This window comes from Staurois parvus, unplaced genomic scaffold (genome assembly GCF_062004578.1).
Source record: "Staurois parvus isolate SC_StPar_1 unplaced genomic scaffold, SC_StPar_1.0 ptg000203l, whole genome shotgun sequence".
NCBI classification, from domain to species: domain Eukaryota; kingdom Metazoa; phylum Chordata; class Amphibia; order Anura; family Ranidae; genus Staurois; species Staurois parvus.
In genome coordinates, this window is record NW_028317999.1 from 2,831,894 (window position 1) to 2,849,410 (window position 17,517).

At 39.1% G+C, this 17,517-nt stretch overlaps 1 protein-coding gene across 1 annotated transcript in view; it reads left to right on the plus strand.

Moving 5' to 3' along the window:
• LOC149461410 (ras-related protein Rab-10-like) overlaps positions 1-15,964 on the plus strand; it is a 56,418-nt gene extending 40,454 nt beyond the window's left edge. Inside the window, exons 4-6 of the mRNA XM_089678354.1 lie at positions 4,160-4,249; positions 12,280-12,381; positions 15,668-15,964. Of these exons, the coding sequence (XP_089534480.1) occupies positions 4,160-4,249; positions 12,280-12,381; positions 15,668-15,748 (273 nt within the window). The 3' untranslated portion in view covers positions 15,749-15,964. The remainder of the gene's footprint in view (positions 1-4,159; positions 4,250-12,279; positions 12,382-15,667) is intronic.
• Positions 15,965-17,517: the final 1,553 nt, after the last annotated feature.

Here is a 17,517-nt window from a genome sequence, read left to right on the forward strand (position 1 = left end):
ATAGCAGGCTCCCATATCCAAAATGGATAAGACAATGCTGGACACCAGACACTGGTAAGTACCTATATTTTAAAAGCCAGCAACTGCAGGATTTGTAGCTGATGACTTAATAAAACAATTGAAGTTCTTCTTTAACATTCATTGGAATGTCAACATAGTTCTTAGCATAAATGAACGCTATTGTCTAAATGTTCCGGAACCTGATTATTCACAATTGTATGACTAAACTTAGAAAAGCCTTTCCTGTAATCTTTTTCATTTAAAGGATTTGTATTTCTGAGCACCTAGTTCTCTGATTTATACAGCACAGCCTTGTCTGGCAGAGCAGGAGACCTGATTTTCATCTGCTGCAGCTGTCACACCTACAGGTCTTGTCCCTTTCCTAGCCTGTGATTGAGCAAAGTGTGAAAGGATGATAGTGTCACAGGTTAGTGTAACTCCTCAAAAGTTTAATCTTGATGAAAAGTTCAAAGGCAGCTTTGTCTTTTTGATGGTGCTCCCATCCTTTCAACACCTTTTGCAATACCACCCAGCCTGTGAATATACAAATAAAGGAGAAGCAGAAAACTGATGAGATCATCTGTCTGTCACTTTGCTCTATCCTATCAGCATTTTCATTGCAGCACAACTGATTTGCTCTTTATGCTACTTCTGCCTCTCCCAGTCTGAGCTATGCTGTACAGGGGGTTCTGAGAGGTTGACAGCAGGTCAAATTCAGATACTTACACTGCTAGCATTTAAATATACATTTAATTATGTATTAATGAAAACAGAGTTGCTTTTATTTGTGTATTTTACTATTTCAGGTTAACAACTTGCATAGGGTCTAGGTGTATATGGGATGCCCAAGGAACTATAAAACTGTCTAAATTAACCCTAGTATATGTATGTACGAATGTAAGTTAGGGACCTTAGATTGTACGCCCCTTCAGGGTTAGGGACTGATGTGAATGTGTATATATAATGTGTGTGTGTGTGTGTGTGTGTGTAAAGTGCTGTGTAAATTGACGACACTAAATAAGTACCTGTAATAAATAAAAGTTGCATAATTCAGAATCCACTGTAAAGCAGTCCCAGATGAAGACTATTTGGGTATTGCACCTGATCACCCTCTCCCTTCTGTGGCCCAAGGGGTGTATAAGTACTCACACTGTCCTGTCCTGTAGCTTAGTGGCTTGCATCTGCTTTCAGGCCTTACGCTGGGATGGCTCCTTCCCTGCTCTGACAGGCTGTCCTCCCTAGGAGACTGTAGGGCAGTGGAAATCCTTCTGTCTGCTCCAGCCTGTGAACATGCCCCACTCCCTGGGGTCCCCTCCCAGGCTCCACGCTCCAGCACCCTCCTTCAGTCCATCTTCCACCCAAACATAAGCACTACTACTGCTGCACAGGTTCTCACATTTAAAGGTTGCTCTTAGCCACCATGCCCAGCCTCCTGCCTGGAGATTAGCCAAGTTCCCTTAAACATGCAAGACTAGGCCTCCTTCTCTCCTCCACCCCTCTTCTAGAAAGTTCCTCCAGTTTCTAGAAGGGTGGGAGGGCTTCAGAAGCCCTGACCTGTAGAGCCTCCCAGCCTGATTAAGGTATCCTCATCGCCTCATTCCCAGGCTGGCTCATCCCACGTTTCTAACAAGCATTTGACTAAAAAAAAAACGATCTTCTTAGAGGGCGCTACAGGGAATACAAATCTGTAACCTTTACTAAGAACTCCCAGTTTCCTTTTCCCAATTTATATCTAGTTGATAGTCCATTTCCCAGGACCCTATTTCTGTTTGCTGCCCTTTGAGCAACCACCAAGATGTCTCTGCTATTTCAACCTTTCTGTGCACATCACTGCTTCCTAAATTCCCAATGCATTTATGATTTCAACTCAGGTTTCTGTATTCACTATATTGTAATATTTGTATATCAGCTAATCAACTATTAATTTTATTGGGAGACCTTGCATTTTCATTTTATAGTATTACAACCATATCTTACTTTTGTAGCAGCGCGTGTCCATTCTAAACAACTTCTTACCATTCTTTCTAACCCCAATCATTCGTGCCGTTACTAACCAATGTTGTGTCACACTACTTAGCTTTTCTGTCTTACTTTTTTCATCCTATTTTGCCCCCATTTCTATTAATAAAATGTTATTAAATCCTCAAAAGTTAATAGCACACAGTGTTGTGGACCTCAGCATGTAACATGCATGCCAGCTGTCTTTCTTTGCAAGTGTGTGATTTCTTAGATTTTCCTCTGTAAAAATACTCTCCTTTTAGGTTCCAGCTTTCAAGTGGTTCTATTCCCTTATTATGGGGACCCATAGAGCCACCTCTGCATGCCCTTACAGCTTTCTAGCTGGCTGACTCCTCTTGCTACACTGCATGCATCCACAGCAGCATAGAGCATTGAAACCTAGGGCTGAAATCTGCTCCCACCTTTCTGTGCCTGCACTGTCCTTTCTGAGTTATGCCAACGAAGTGTATAGGGCATTCGCTCCTCTACTTGGAAGTTCAGGGAAACAACACTGTGACCTGATGCCAGTGGTTCATAAACAATACAAGTGCTACACTTCTAAACCAAGAATGTATGAGGGAATGTTGCACTGTTTAAATAGAATGCATTTATTGGAAAAAAAATAAAATAAAAGAGTGTTTAGTACTTTTAAACCAACCTGAAACCTTTAAAAGAGCAGTTGTCATTGGGACACTTTCCAAAGACGGGGGTGTCAGTTGATGGGGCTTAGTACTGAAGTTAAAGAAATCCACCCCTTAGAAACAAATTGAAAGCAGTTTCAGAGAGACAAAGAGGATATTCTGGCAAATGCACATGATTGTAGAAAGGATTTTTCCTTTTAAAACCTAAAAAGAAGAAAAAATTAAAGTCAGTAGCTACTAATACTATAGCTGCTGACTTTTAATAAAGGAAACTCACCTGTCCAAGAATCCAACACCGTCCTTACCTGGACCAGGTGTTCTATGGTCTTTGAGTCTCTGACATTGACATGTTTAGTGTGGGAAGCCAACTGTGACGTCTTGCAGCAGAGTTCCCGCTGCGCATGCGTGATCCACACTTAACTATGTGAATGGTCTCACAGTCTTCTGGGACCTGTGGTGTGCCCCACAAAGAGAAGGGAGGTGAACTTCCATTCTGATCTCCTAGGCAATCCGGGCAGATGTACCTCTGAGAACCAGGTACCCATTCCCCAACAAAAAAAAAAGTTTTAAAAGTTGAGGGGAGGGGGGAGGAGGAGCTAGAAAAAGTGGAACTTTCCATTGTGGGTGAAGTTCCATTTAAAGGTATGTTCAAAAGCTAAATGGCTAGATACATACAGTATATTTGTTTCACCAGCTTTTGGGAAGATTTTTCCAGCTGATCTTACTTTACTTTATTTAAAATACACACTTCATTACTTGCAAAATATTTAACACTGACCTATATCAGTACAAGGAGCAAATCATTTTAATTGCTCGCAACAAGGAGCATGCAGATAGAGATAGCACAGTAATAGGGGGATGAGGTAATCACTGTGCTGCTTTTCCTTTCACTGTTCAGTCACAAGCTGGGTGGATCCAGGATGCCCTGTGCTTACAGTAAGTGGGCTGAATGATGCTGGCCATCATACTGAAGACATCTAGTAGCAGAAAAAAGTACTGCAGGTGAAATTTTTGGATTAAAGGTGAATATTGCTGCAAAAGCTGGTTTAGTTATTTTATCTTTTACTGGGTGATTCATTTTATATTGTTGTTTTGGCCTGGATTTCTGTTTTAATAAAATATGTTGATTAATACAATACATACATGAAAGAAAATACAGACATATCTGTTCATACATGGGTTTAAATGTAATTTAGCCTTTTTATTTAAAGTATTTTCCAGTTACATGCTTTACTAGTGTGTTTATCTCAGTCTCCCTAGTACTATATTCTATTTGCCATTCCCAATAATCATCTCTGGCAAGAGTTGAAAGCCTGTAACTGGTTCACTATTGTTAGACTAAATTAATTCTGAATGGAAATGCAGAAAAGTGTCAGCGCTCATATTACTGCCATACAAAATGCAGGTGCTTTTGGTTGTAAGACTGTCTGTCATCTACAATGGATGTGAGCTGTAGTGCTTTGCAGAATCTATCCATTCCCAAAGTCACTGCATCTTTACAATTTGCTTTTGTGATTCAGAAAGCTGGGGAAGAAGTGGAGGTAGTTCTCCTGGGAAATAAGTGTGACAAGGAAGACGAACGTGAGGTTTCAAAAGAGAGAGGGGAAAAGGTAAGCATTGATTATCTCTGCATATAAAAGTATTTGAGTTAGGCGGGTACACTGCATCTGTAATGTGCCTGACCATGCAGTTCCGTCATTAGGAACTAATGTTGCTTAGAATGGAATTCTCATTCTGCAATATTGATTGCACCTTTTTCTTAAGCTGTAAGTTTGAAAAATGTCTTTTAATTTACGTATTAAACTTTTATCCATTGGTTCAAACTTTTCAAACTTATTTATTATCTGTTAACTTTATTTGTTACTCTCTTAGAAATGTAATGTCTTTGCAAATCATGCTTAAATCCTGGCTGTAACAGTGTCAGTTTAAGGACTGCTCTGCTCAAACTTGCTCAGAGCGTAAAGTTAAGGGAAGGTGAGGATGAATCCAAGGATCGAGGTAATCAGTGCTCCTAAAAATGACATCTGTGATCAGAATTTCTCTTTCTGCTGTTTTCCAATGCAAGTGGAATGACTTGTTCTCTTGACTCCCTGAAAGTATCTACTGGCTCCAAGATTGTACTGACCAGCTAAAGATTTGTGAAATGTACTAAAGGTGGAGCAGATAGAATCTAGATCAGCTTTCCATCGCAACCAATTAGATTCTATCATCAAAATGTTCCACTCCGCATTCAAAATGAAAGATAGAAGATGATTGATTGCCTTGCACAGCTGCTCCTGATTCTATTTGCTGCAATTTTTATACATTCCCTTCATTGTTTTTCTTTAATCAACTTCATGCTCCAGTCTTCTGCTTTTATCATCTAGGTTTAACTGAGGGATTGGAGACCTCTTACTGCTTTTCATAATTATTAAGGAAAGATCTGTTTGATCAAATACAGATTAACATTGTCTGCTGGATCCTTAGATACTACTAAACACGCATTTAAAAAAAAAAAAGAAAAATTCAATATGCTTAAATATAAAGTACATTGTAGAATATCCATCTTCCTTCATTTCATCTCTTAAATGCAAACTTTTTTCTGCTGCTCTCAGACTTCCTGTTCCATGGTGGCTACACTTATTCTTCATGACCCCTGTGCGTGTGAATGTAGCATCCGGACTGTGCTCACCCCCTAGATGGACCATGCATCTATAATTATGATCAAGCTCAGAGGGGTGGAGTGAAACACCTTGGGGGCATGGCCTGGCAGGAGCCCAGGTTGAGACTGCCATTCATTCCAATACCAGTGGGTCTGCATAGATGTGCGGCTTCATGGGATCCATTATAGCTGATAGGAGAAGGTGGATGCTGCTCAACTGGCCACAGGAGTCAGACGCGTGGATGGCTTGGCCTCAGCCACCGCTCCAGCCTCAACCTCTCATGCATTTCACCCCGCCCAATGGGGCTTGATCACAGAGTCTTGGAGCAGTGGCTGAGGCCCAACCATCCATGTGTCTGACTCCTGGGATCGGTTCCGCAGTGTCCACCTTCTTCTTCTATCAGCTATTCTGGAAATTGCTCTGGGACACCTGCTCCCTTTCCTTGCCAGTGAGGGGATTCTTATCTTACTATCCAGCTTGTAGCCGCACCACAAGACACTTTCATGGGATCCATCCTTTGCTTAACAGATGCATCTATGAGCAGACACATTCAGCTTTTGTTCAATTGTACTATGCATAGATCACATCATGTGACCAGACATAAAAACACCTTTTATCCCTAATTCATTCTCTGCATTGAGGTAAAAACCTTGCACTTTCTGTTCCCCCCCCCCCCTCCCCCCCAAACACTTACTTGAGACCTTTATCGATCCAGCGCTGTGCCTAGCTGCAGGTCCTCTGCTTTTTTTTTTAGTCTAACGGGCTTTGCTGTCAATCAAATCCAGTGAGTAGGAAGCAGGGGGTGAGGCTGAGCCACGCTGTGTCTGTCTATGGACATACACAACCCAGCTCAAGAGCAAGTACTCGCATCTGCCCCCATGGCAAGTGGCTTGCTATGGGGCAGACACAGAAGAGGAGCCCAGATGTCAGTGGAGACAGAAGAAGAGAAAGTTTGGGGCCACTCTGTGCACTACCATTGCACAGGGCAGATACGTATAAACCTGTGTATTATTTTATTTAAAAATACTTTACAACCACTTTAAAGTTCTTATCAAGTTAGCATCAATAAAAGCTGTTATTACTTTTTTTGACCATGGTCAAAGCACAAATTATTGTGATGAACTATAGCAAATAGACATGCAATTCTCAAGGGTTTATTAGCAAAAAGGGTTCTGTTGCAAGGTTTTGGCACCATAGATGTTTATGGAGGATTCACAACATCTGGCTATAGACAATGATGACAATGGTGGTTGCAAACAACAGGATTCATCACGCTCCGCTTTTTAATGTTCTTTATGAGTCCTGTCAGGCAGGACTGACCTGCAGTACTGATGGTGGCTGAATGGGCAGGCTACTGCACCTGTGTAAAGAAACACAATGGGAAATGGAGTGCAAGACACAGTAATATTGTATAACAGGTCAGACAATGTAAGAGTTCCAGTGGTTATGTCATTTGTAATGTGTTATACACATGTAGAGACTAGACCACAACATATTCTAATGAACAATCCAGCTTGAGTATGGGTTGCTAGTGACATTGGCAGGGAGTATGAGTGAAAAATCCCATATGGAAGAAAAATATATTTGAAATATATTTTAAAAATATTCTTCCAAAATATATTGACATATATTTGAAATGCTACAATTTTGGCCATATTCAATATATTTTTTAAAAAAAATAATATATATATATATATATATATATATATACATATACTGTATGTTGAAATGCATTTTTTATTACAAAATGACTTTTTTATATGTTAAAAAAAACCTGAAGAATATATTTAAAAATATATATATTTAAAAACATTTTTTTTTTAAATATATTCTTCAGATTTTTTTTAACATATAAAAATGTCATTTTAACATATATTTTTACATATATTTGTAAATGCAATCCAAAAATGCAGATTTGTATTTTTAAAGACATACAGTATATTTGAAATCTAATTAAAACAATAGTGCCGCGCTCCCATATAAAATACCTTATATATCTTGTGATACTGTTTCCAAAGTTATGAATTATATATATATATATATATATATATATATATATATATATATATATATATATATCAGAAGTATAATATATAACACATAATTCACCCTATATTAATCAAATTATTACTTTGCTGATTATCCCCTGTGAGATCTGAAATTAATATCAGTGAACCAAAGTCAATATATAAATAAACACAAGGTCTTCTTCCAATTCAATTCCAAAAATAAATTCCACTCCAAAACCCAAGTGCAGTGTGGTCTTATTATGCGCTCACCTTATGTTTTGCCTAAGAATATAGGCAAAAATCGCTTTTTGTCCTCATAGGACTGATGAAATCATATTCCTCCTGTGTAAAATTTCTCCAAATAATTATATGGATAGTTGTAGTTAGGTATTATTCCACCTGGGTTCTCTCCAATCAATTGGTCTTCTGTGTAAAGGAATGGATGGATGGATGGATGGATGGATATCTCCCTTTTCCCCTCCAGGGGTCTCCTTCCTCCTTTAGTAACCTCTTCTCTCCAATGTGTCACAGATGAGTATCATAAGAGAAAACAGAAACCATGGTACCTTATCCTTTTTAAATTTGTAATTTATTGCTGATCAATATACCACTCACATTTGTGCAATATACAATGAGCTGAAATAGTGTGAGCATAGCCTGCTGTGTCTGCTATAGTTGCCGTGCTTATCCGAGACAACGTTGTGATGTCAGAGCCCCTCCCCTACGCGTTGCATCACCGGGTCATGTGACTTCATCAGGGGGTATATGATATTTGAAATTTATTTTTAAGAATATTTTTTCATATATATCATATATATCTTGTAATAAAAATGCATTTCAACACACAGTGTATATGTGTGTGTATATATATATATATATATATATATATATATATATATATATATATATATATATATATATATATGTGTGTGTGTATATGTGTGTGTATATATATATATATATATATATGTGTGTGTATATATATATATATATATATATATATATATATTTATTTAAATATATTTTGAAATATATTGAATATGGCCAACATTGTAGAATTTCAAATATATGTCAATATATTTGGGAAGAATATTTTAAAAAATATATCTCAAATATATTTTTTTTCCATGTGGAATTGTTCACCAACAATTTTCTGATTGTGTGTGAATGACTTTAAAATTTATCCCATTTTGCTGTTCAAAATTTGGGTACCCCATTCAAATAAAAGGAATACAGCTGTCTGATCCCCACAAACAATATTTTCCTCCCATATATGAGTGCTTTAAGGCTTTGATGAAGCTCAAATGATAGCTGCTGTCAGGCTGCAGCTTCACCTGCAGTTTATGTGTTGTGTTAAATGACACGATTATTTGGCATGACAACATGTAATGTTAGTTTAGGATGTTGTTAGGAGGTGGTAAAAAGCTGGAAGGTTTGTGAAAATAAGGTAGATGCCTCATCTGTGTTTTTCAGTTTCTTGGACACAATACTGTACTACGCCTTGTCAAGCTGTGAAGAATGGAGTACTATTGTGCCACCAAGTGTATACTTTGAAAACTGCATTGAATTTAGGCTCAAGAGAATGAAGGGAGAGTTTAATATCACATTAATAGTTCTACTATAACTATACAGAGTTCTTGTTTAAATGTACTAGGGAGGAAGGAAGAGATCAGAATGACCACACTTTCAGAAGATATAATTTAATACTATGTTCAATTCTACTAGAAAATGCATTTTTGACATACTCCACTTGGAGTTTGACTCTTGGTGGTGCCTTCGCAAAAATATTTTAAAAAAAGGTAATTTCCTATCTTACCAGAGTTTTAAAACTTAGAAGCAACCTTTGGACTTAGCGTTTACTTCACATGGTGCATTAAAATTACACAATATAATAAAAAGTGTATTCTTAAAGATGCCAAATATTTTTAAAGATTTGTAGTTCCCAGCTATGTGATTAGTGTCAAATATGTTCCCAGGATATGTACAATGGAGATAGGGGATGTCACTGAATAGAAGCACTAAATATGATCAGAATATTATAGTATAATAATAATATTAATCATCAGAAGGCTTTTGTTGCACATCCATTTTGCACTGATCTGCTGCAAGATGGTGTTTGTGCTGTAGTTGTTCAGCAGTGACATTTTCAGTGAGAAGTCTCCCTCCCCCAGTTTTTTTTTTCAGCAATGGTTGCAGGGAATACTGTCTTTTGTAGTTTATTAAACTTCTTAAACTGGGTGAAGCTATACTCTTTCAACCCAGTATCCAATCAGAGCACCTTTTAGTGAAGCAGAACTGTATGCATGCGGTGTGCTTGAGAAGGGGGAAACCGTAGTCTTTGATGGTACATTTAACTCACAGGCTATATACTGTATATTAGTCACTGGTGTAGAATATAGGTATAAATATATCCACCCCATACGCAGTGTACTCCTTCACTAGTCCAACATACACAAAACAGACAAAATGCACTGTTCACCCAGTAAAACCAAATGCCACTGGGATAAGTCTTGTCTCTGTGGAACTACAAGTACCAGCACACTAGAACTACAGATCCATATTCTCTGTAGAATTAGGTCCCAACCTTCCCATTGATATATAGGAGTATATCTAGCCTCTTTATAGTCCCAACATAATTCACTTTCATTTCTCCTGTCCCTGTACACTATAAATGTAGAAATACAATCAGTCATACTTTCAGATTATACAGCAAAGCACAGTTGTTATTTACATTCTTTAATGCTGTAAAATGCATAACATGCCATACTTTATTACCTATTACCGCACATTAGTAAGGACTTGGAAAAACCTGAATACATATTAATTTCTAGAAGGGATATGTGCATGTCACAAGGCTGGACTTTATTATGGTAAACTGGAAAAAAAAGGTAGCACGTCTATTCCTAAACAGGACTAGGCTTATGTTGAGTTAGCTACATACAATTATCCATGGTTTTCAAAATACATTTTCAGTGTGGTTGTATCCCAAATGGACACCTAATACTACTTTGGTTTTGCTGGATGGAGGACTTTGGGGTGCACCACACAGCATACTTCACCACTCTTCAACACCATGAACTGCTTCATTCCCAAAGCTATGCAGCAATTCAAATGTACTTTCTTCATCAATAAAGGTCCCACGATACACACAGACAGGGCTGTGGATAAGGGGTACCACCAGTCCTCCTATATGGGGCCCAGGCCAGCAGGGGGGCCCAGGCAATTGGGTGAATCTGGATGTGGGCAGAGAGAGTGATTGGCACGGTGGGGGTGCATTTATTGGTACTGATCTCTTGTATGGCTCTCTCTGCAGCAGCTGAAAGCTGGCTTCTTCTCCTCTCCCTCCCACTGGCTTTCAGCTGCTGCAGAGAGAGTCATACAGGGGATTGGATCCAGTAATTGCCCCTTGTCGCACCTTATCATCCTTCCTGTGTACCATACATTTCCCCATACTGCTCAGGCCCCCTGTGTGCCCCCACCCCTGCAGTGCTTCCAACTATCCTCCCCTCCTTTCTACCAGCAGCTTCAAGCACACAAAAGGATTCTTCAGGATGGAAAGTAGTGGAAGGGTCCAGTAAATATGTCACATTTTACCAGCTTTCTTTCCTGGATGAACACAATGAGTGCTTGGTTCCCATCACCCACTGTGTTCATTCATAATCAAAGCATGGTAAGCTGTTGTTTTTTTTTTGGGGGGGGGGGGGCTGTCAGGTTGGCTGTATGGGGCCCTGAGGTTTCTAACAGCAGCCCTGCACACAGATGTAAATTAGACTCAATACAAATGGCTTCCTCAATCAATACTGTATATAAACATAGATACAAACTCCATGCAATGTGTAGAATGCCCTTATGAATGTGTTTATTTTACATAACTAACAACTTATTTAAATAGACACTGTCACCTTGCCTATTTAAGTGACCATGTCCGTGCAAAGCACCCCCTCATTATGCTGCTTTAGTCAGAAAAACATCCCGGTGCTTCTGGGTAACTGAAAGCATGTATCCACCTTCCATGTGCATGGGGCTATCAGCCAGTTGCAGGGCCCAGAGCACAGGACTGAGAAAGTCACATTATCATGACATCCAACACCAGACAAGATAGGGGATTTCAGAGGTGGCTATGATGGAGGAAAGAACAGCAATTGAGCTCTGGCAATATCAGTGGTGGTCTTTTGCCTACAGTCACTGTCACTTTGCCTTTTGCACAGACATTGCCACTTTGCCCTGAATGAGCAAGGTGATGGTGTCTCTGTAACAAATAATGTAGGTTAAGAAGTGCCAAAATCAGGTATGAATTTCCGAAATGTCAGATTAAGCAGGTCTACAGTGCATAACATTCATCTAAATATATTTCTCAATAGCCACAGAGGATATAAATCCACTATTTGTATACCAAACACATTTTCAGACCCAGTTATTATCGTATATATGTAGCAGTGATATCATCACTGTGCCGCACACAATTACTTTAAGACTAGGCCAATTCTGACACTTTTTGTTTGCATTTAAAATTCTGTATTTTTTGCCAGAAAATGACTTCAAACCCCTAAACATTATATATTTTGTAAGCAGAGGCCCCAGAGAATAAAATGGTGGGTGTTGTATTTTCTTTATATCACATGGTATTTGCACAGTGGTTTTTCAAATGCAATTTTCTGTGAACAATACACTTTGATGAATTTTAATGCACACAAGCACAATATAATACCCAAGTGTTTGGTAAAGAATAAAGATGATTTTACCCCAATTAAATAGATACCTAACACGCCACACTTTCAAACTGTATGCTCCAGAGGCCCCTGCCCTGAGGCATAGTTTCATGATGAACTCTTGCACAAATGTGTACTACACATGACTCTTATAGTTAATATCACAATATCCCAGATTACAGCTTTAATCTAACTGTATTATTAAAAGACAGGTTAAGGATGTGCTATTACTTTGTATGTTTTAAAACATCTCATATATTTGCCATTTATTTATTTTCAGCTTGCTTGGGAGTATGGGATACCATTTTTTGAGACAAGTGCTAAAGAATATATTAATATTGACAAAGCATTCCTCTTTTTGTCAAATGCAATTTATGAAAAGGTAGGTAAGAACGAATTGGTAGAACCAGAAATTTTGTATATTTGTTTTCTGTTTTTAATGTCAAACCTAAATTGTGGACAAACCTTGCTAAGACAGTTAATAACTACTGTTTCAAGCAGCTGCCCAGTTACTGCCTCATAGAATTAATATACAGTATCTCACAGAAGTGAGTACACCCCTCACATTTTTGTAAATATTTTATTATATCTTTTCATGTGACAACACTGAAGAAATGACACTTTGCTACAATATAAAGTAGTGAGTGTACAGCTTGTATAACAGTGTAAATTTGCTGTCCCTTCAAAATAACTCAACACACAACCATTAATGTCTAAACTGCTGGCAACAAAAGTGAGTACACCCCTAAGTGAAAATATCCAAATTGGGCCCAAAATGTCAATATTTTGTGTGGCCACCATTATTTTCCAGCACTGCCTTAACCCTTTTGGGCATGGAGTTCACCAGAGGTTCACAGGTTGCCACTGGAGTCCTCTTCCACTCCTCCATGATGACATCACACAGCTGGTGGATGTTAGAGACCTTGCGCTCCTCCACCTTCCATTTGAGGATGCCCCACAGATGCTCAATAGGGTTTAGGTCTGGAGACTTGCTCGGCCAGTCCATCACCTTTACCCTCAGTTTCTTTAGCAAGGCAGTGATCTTCTAGGAGGTGTGTTTGGGGTCATTGTCATGTTGGAATGCTGCACTGAGGCCCAGTCTCCGAAGGGAGGGGATTATGCTCTGCTTCAGTATGTCACAGTACATGTTGGCATCCATGGTTCCCTCAATGAACTGAGGTTCCCCAGTGGCGGCAGCACTCATGCAGCCCCAGACCATGACACTCCCACCACCATGCTTGACTGTAGGCAAGATACACTTGTCTTTGTACTCCTCACCTGGTTGCCGCCACACACGCTTGACACTATCTGAACCAAATCGGTTTATTTTGGTCTCATCAGACCACAGGACATGGTTCCATGTCCTTAGTCTGCTTGTCTTCAGCAAACTGTTTGCAGTCTTTCTTGTGCATCATCTTTAGAAGAGGCTTCCTTCTGAGACAACAGCCATGTAGACCAATTTGATGCAGTGTGCGGCATATGGTCTGAGCACTAACGGGCAGACCCCTCATCCCTTCAACCTCTGCAGCAATGCTGGCAGCACTCATGTGTCTATTTCCCATCTGCTTCAAGGTTTGATGTGTTGTGCATTCAGAGATGGTATTCTACATACCTTGGTTGTAACGAGTGGTTATTTGAGTTGCGGTTGCATTTCTATCATCTCGAAACCGGCTGCTCATTCTCCTCTGACATAAAGGCATTTTCATCCACACAAATGCCGCTCACTGGATATTTTCTCTTTTTCAGACCATTCTCTGTAAATCCTAGAGTTGGTTGTGTGTGAAAATACTAGTAGATCAGCAGTTTTGAAATTCTTGGACCAGCCCATCTGGCACCAACAACCATGCCACGTTCAAAGTCACTTAAATCCCCCTTCTTCCCCATCCTGATGCTCGATTTGAACTTTAGCACATCTACATGCCTAAATGCATGACATTGCTGCCATGTGATTGGCTGATTAGCAATTTGTTTTACCAAGCAATTGAACAGGTGTACCTAATAAAGTGGCTGTTAAGTGTATTTAGTGACACCCAGCAGTTATTCTGCTGTAAGATTTTGCAGTCAGTACTTAACAAGTGGTTGCATAAAGGATAACAGAATGACAAAACCCCTATGTTACCTCCAGGCTACCTCACCATGTGCCTTTTAGGAGCACCACACTTTTCCTTAACTTATTGACATTCCTAATGTAGTTCTCTCACTCATAGTCAATATTCTTTGGTTATCATCCTTTTGACAATTCTCTGCCCATGACTATACAAATTTTATATAATTTTCCATATTACATTACCAAGAGTGATGACCGTATGAATACCCAGGACTGACACAGCATTATACCATCTACCAGGGACCCACTCTAACCTTTTCAGGCCTCTGTGAAGAATATGCCAGTTCCCTCGTTTTATCTCAAATCTGTATCTGAGACAACTCTTGCTCTGTTTATGATCAAAACCATTAACCTTGAACTGGAAAATCATATTCAATACTGTTTCCAGGAGACTTTCTTCGTCTTGCCATCCAGTAATGGTTGGGGGGTGGCACTGAGATTTGAATGTGTCCTCTTTAATTTCAATTTGATCTGGTTGGCCTTTACAATATACAGTAACTCCTTTCTTCATAATACACTGAATTATGGGAACTTTACATGTATGTCATTACCAGCTCAGTTATACAGAGCAATATTAGCATTTTAAACTGCTAACAAAAGAACTCCACAAACAGAAAAAAACACATGCATAGGTGCCTTCTTATGTAAGTATTTGGGATTTATACCAGAATCTTATGTATATAAACTTTTATAAGGATTATTTTGGGCTGATACAATGCACTATGTTGCTGTGATGTGCACGTGAGTAACACGCGTTACCTACATTAGTGTGTTGTGGTGCCAATCATTTAGAAAGTACGGCAACACACCTCTGATGCACATGTATTTGCAGCACACCACAATGCATGCTAATGCACTACTTTGAGAAAAATACTGCATATCCATTTTTTTGCCCATTCTTATGCATTTGCACCTCAGTCAAAATCAATGGGCTGCCTTAATCCCTGGTTCACACTGAATGCGACTTTGAAGTAGCATGATTTCAAAGCCGCAGGTCAGTGCGATTGCATGTGCAACTTGCCTGACATCTATGAGTCTTCATGCACAGATGTCTATGCAAGTTGCACCTGAAATTGCCACAAATAGTGCAGGAACTACTCTAAAAATCAGTGTGCCTCCACACTGATTGCAGGCAATAGGATGCAACTTGTCATGCGATTTGGAACGGTTAAATCACATGACAAGTCGCACAGGTGTGAACCAGGCTAAGGCAACACATGTTAACATTTAACACGCTTTAACACAGCGTACAGAGAACAGCAAAATGTGAATAGGCCCTTTGAATCAGGAGGACCATATGTTTCTGTGTGCTTTCTTTTATAATCTGTTTTTTTCCAAAGGGCTTGTATTAGATACAGTATCCACATAAACTAAATTTAATACGCAAAGTTGCCTTTTATATACATTTGCTGGACATGTTCTACATTTATCTCGCTGAAGTGTAACAATGGAGTTTAAACTCTTCCACAAATGTTTCTAGATTGCCAATACAGACCTCCTTAAATAGTACTCTGTCTCCCTCATCAAGGAAATCATACTCCTTGTTTGTCTTCTTTTTTAGAAATCATCCTTGTTGATCAATCCAGATTTGGTGAATTTACAAGAGCAAAAGAAGAGCACTTCATGTGTGCCTTGTAGGTGAAGGAACATCCAGTAACATTATGGCTGCATTAAAGAAGTCTCTCATTCCATGGTGCTGAGCCAGCCACATTGTATTATGTATAATTGCACAGTATTACAATTCTATTTATTGCAACATTCCATTTTATGTGTGTGAACATATGTTTTTGCTTTCCTAGTGTTTATTTTAATCAGAACATAAAATAGTAAACGTTTATTAAAACTAAATTACACAAAATATTAAATGTGTGTGGTTATTTCAAGATTATTCTTTAAGCAGAGTTTTACCCATTACAACTTAATAAAAAAAATAATGTTCTTTAGCAAGAAACATACATTTCACATTAATAATTATGCTACCAAAACCAGTGTGTGCTGTAAATTATCTCTAGTATAATTCATGTTTCTTTTCGCTGGAGGCTGCCATTTTGCTGAAGCCCATAGGTCCCGAGCAGCAGTAAATCTTTAAGCTTTCAGCAGATCGGCTTCTAGATTTTTACAGTGCTGAAAAATGGAGAACAACTGAGCATGAGCAGAACAAGGTGAGACAGTGTACTAATGAATTTTAAACAGTATAGGCACTTATTTTTTATCATTTTACAGTGGATATAAAAAGTCTACACACCCCTTTAAATGATGGCAGGTGTGTACTGACTCCTATTTAACATGATTTTGAATGTGATTGCTTAATTCTGAACACAGCTACATCCCCAGTTATAAGAGGGTGTGCACATTTATGCAACCAAAACAACGTATGCAACCAAAAACAAACAAAAAGATTTGTTTGTTTTTCAATTGAGTTTATAGGTCACATTAAAGGTGGAAAAAGTTCTGAAATGATTTATCTTTGTCTCATTTTTTACATCACAGAAACCTGACATTTTAACAGGGGTGTGTAGACTTTTTATATCCACTGTATATAGCTGTACCTGCAAAAGATGCCATCCTGAAGTGATCTATCAGGGCCCAATTTTCTGACTAAAGTTCCACTTTAAAGAAGAACCATCAAGTCATATATTATTTGATTATTTGAGTCTCCTAGCATACAAAGTACATGTAACACTTTGTTCCATCTTTCAAGAAGCTGTAGATGCTGAGATCCAGTGTGTGACAATGTGCCCCAAGCTCCTCCACACCCCGGACACCCAACCTGTGGCATGCTTGTGTGCTTTTTCAACACAAATGCTGCCATTCTGAATGCAGGGGGGGGGGGGGGGGCATGTCAGTTCGAAACTAAACAACACAAGCATGCTTAAGCTGGTCATACATGGATTGAAATTTGGTTGCTTCAAGCAGGAACTGGCCCAATTATGATCCATGTATGGTCAAGCTGGTTGTAAACAAGTCCACCTATCAATCATCTTGCGTACAACCAGCCTGTCTGTTTTTTCTCATACCATCAGTGCCTTCATCTATAGCCAGCAACACTGTTCATTGCATTCTGCTGACATGGAAGGCTGTCTGCCCGCAGAATACAATAGCACAGTGTGAGTGATTCCCCCATCCAAATCTGTGGATGGGGGAATCCATTTATTTTTTCATGGCCTGTTTAAAAGCAGTGCTGTTCATGTGCTGCCTACACATGTCTGGTCTGTTTATCATCTGGGAGCAGCAGTGGTGTCAGAACAGGACCTCACTTCCAATTGTACACAGACCGCAGCACAGGACTTTCATAACAAATGCAAGTTAAAATCATCCATGGTTCCGAGACTACAGCTGCTCCCATCTTGTACACAGACAGGACTTGTGTGAGCAGCACAGGAACATGACCAGGGGACTAAAGATGGCTTG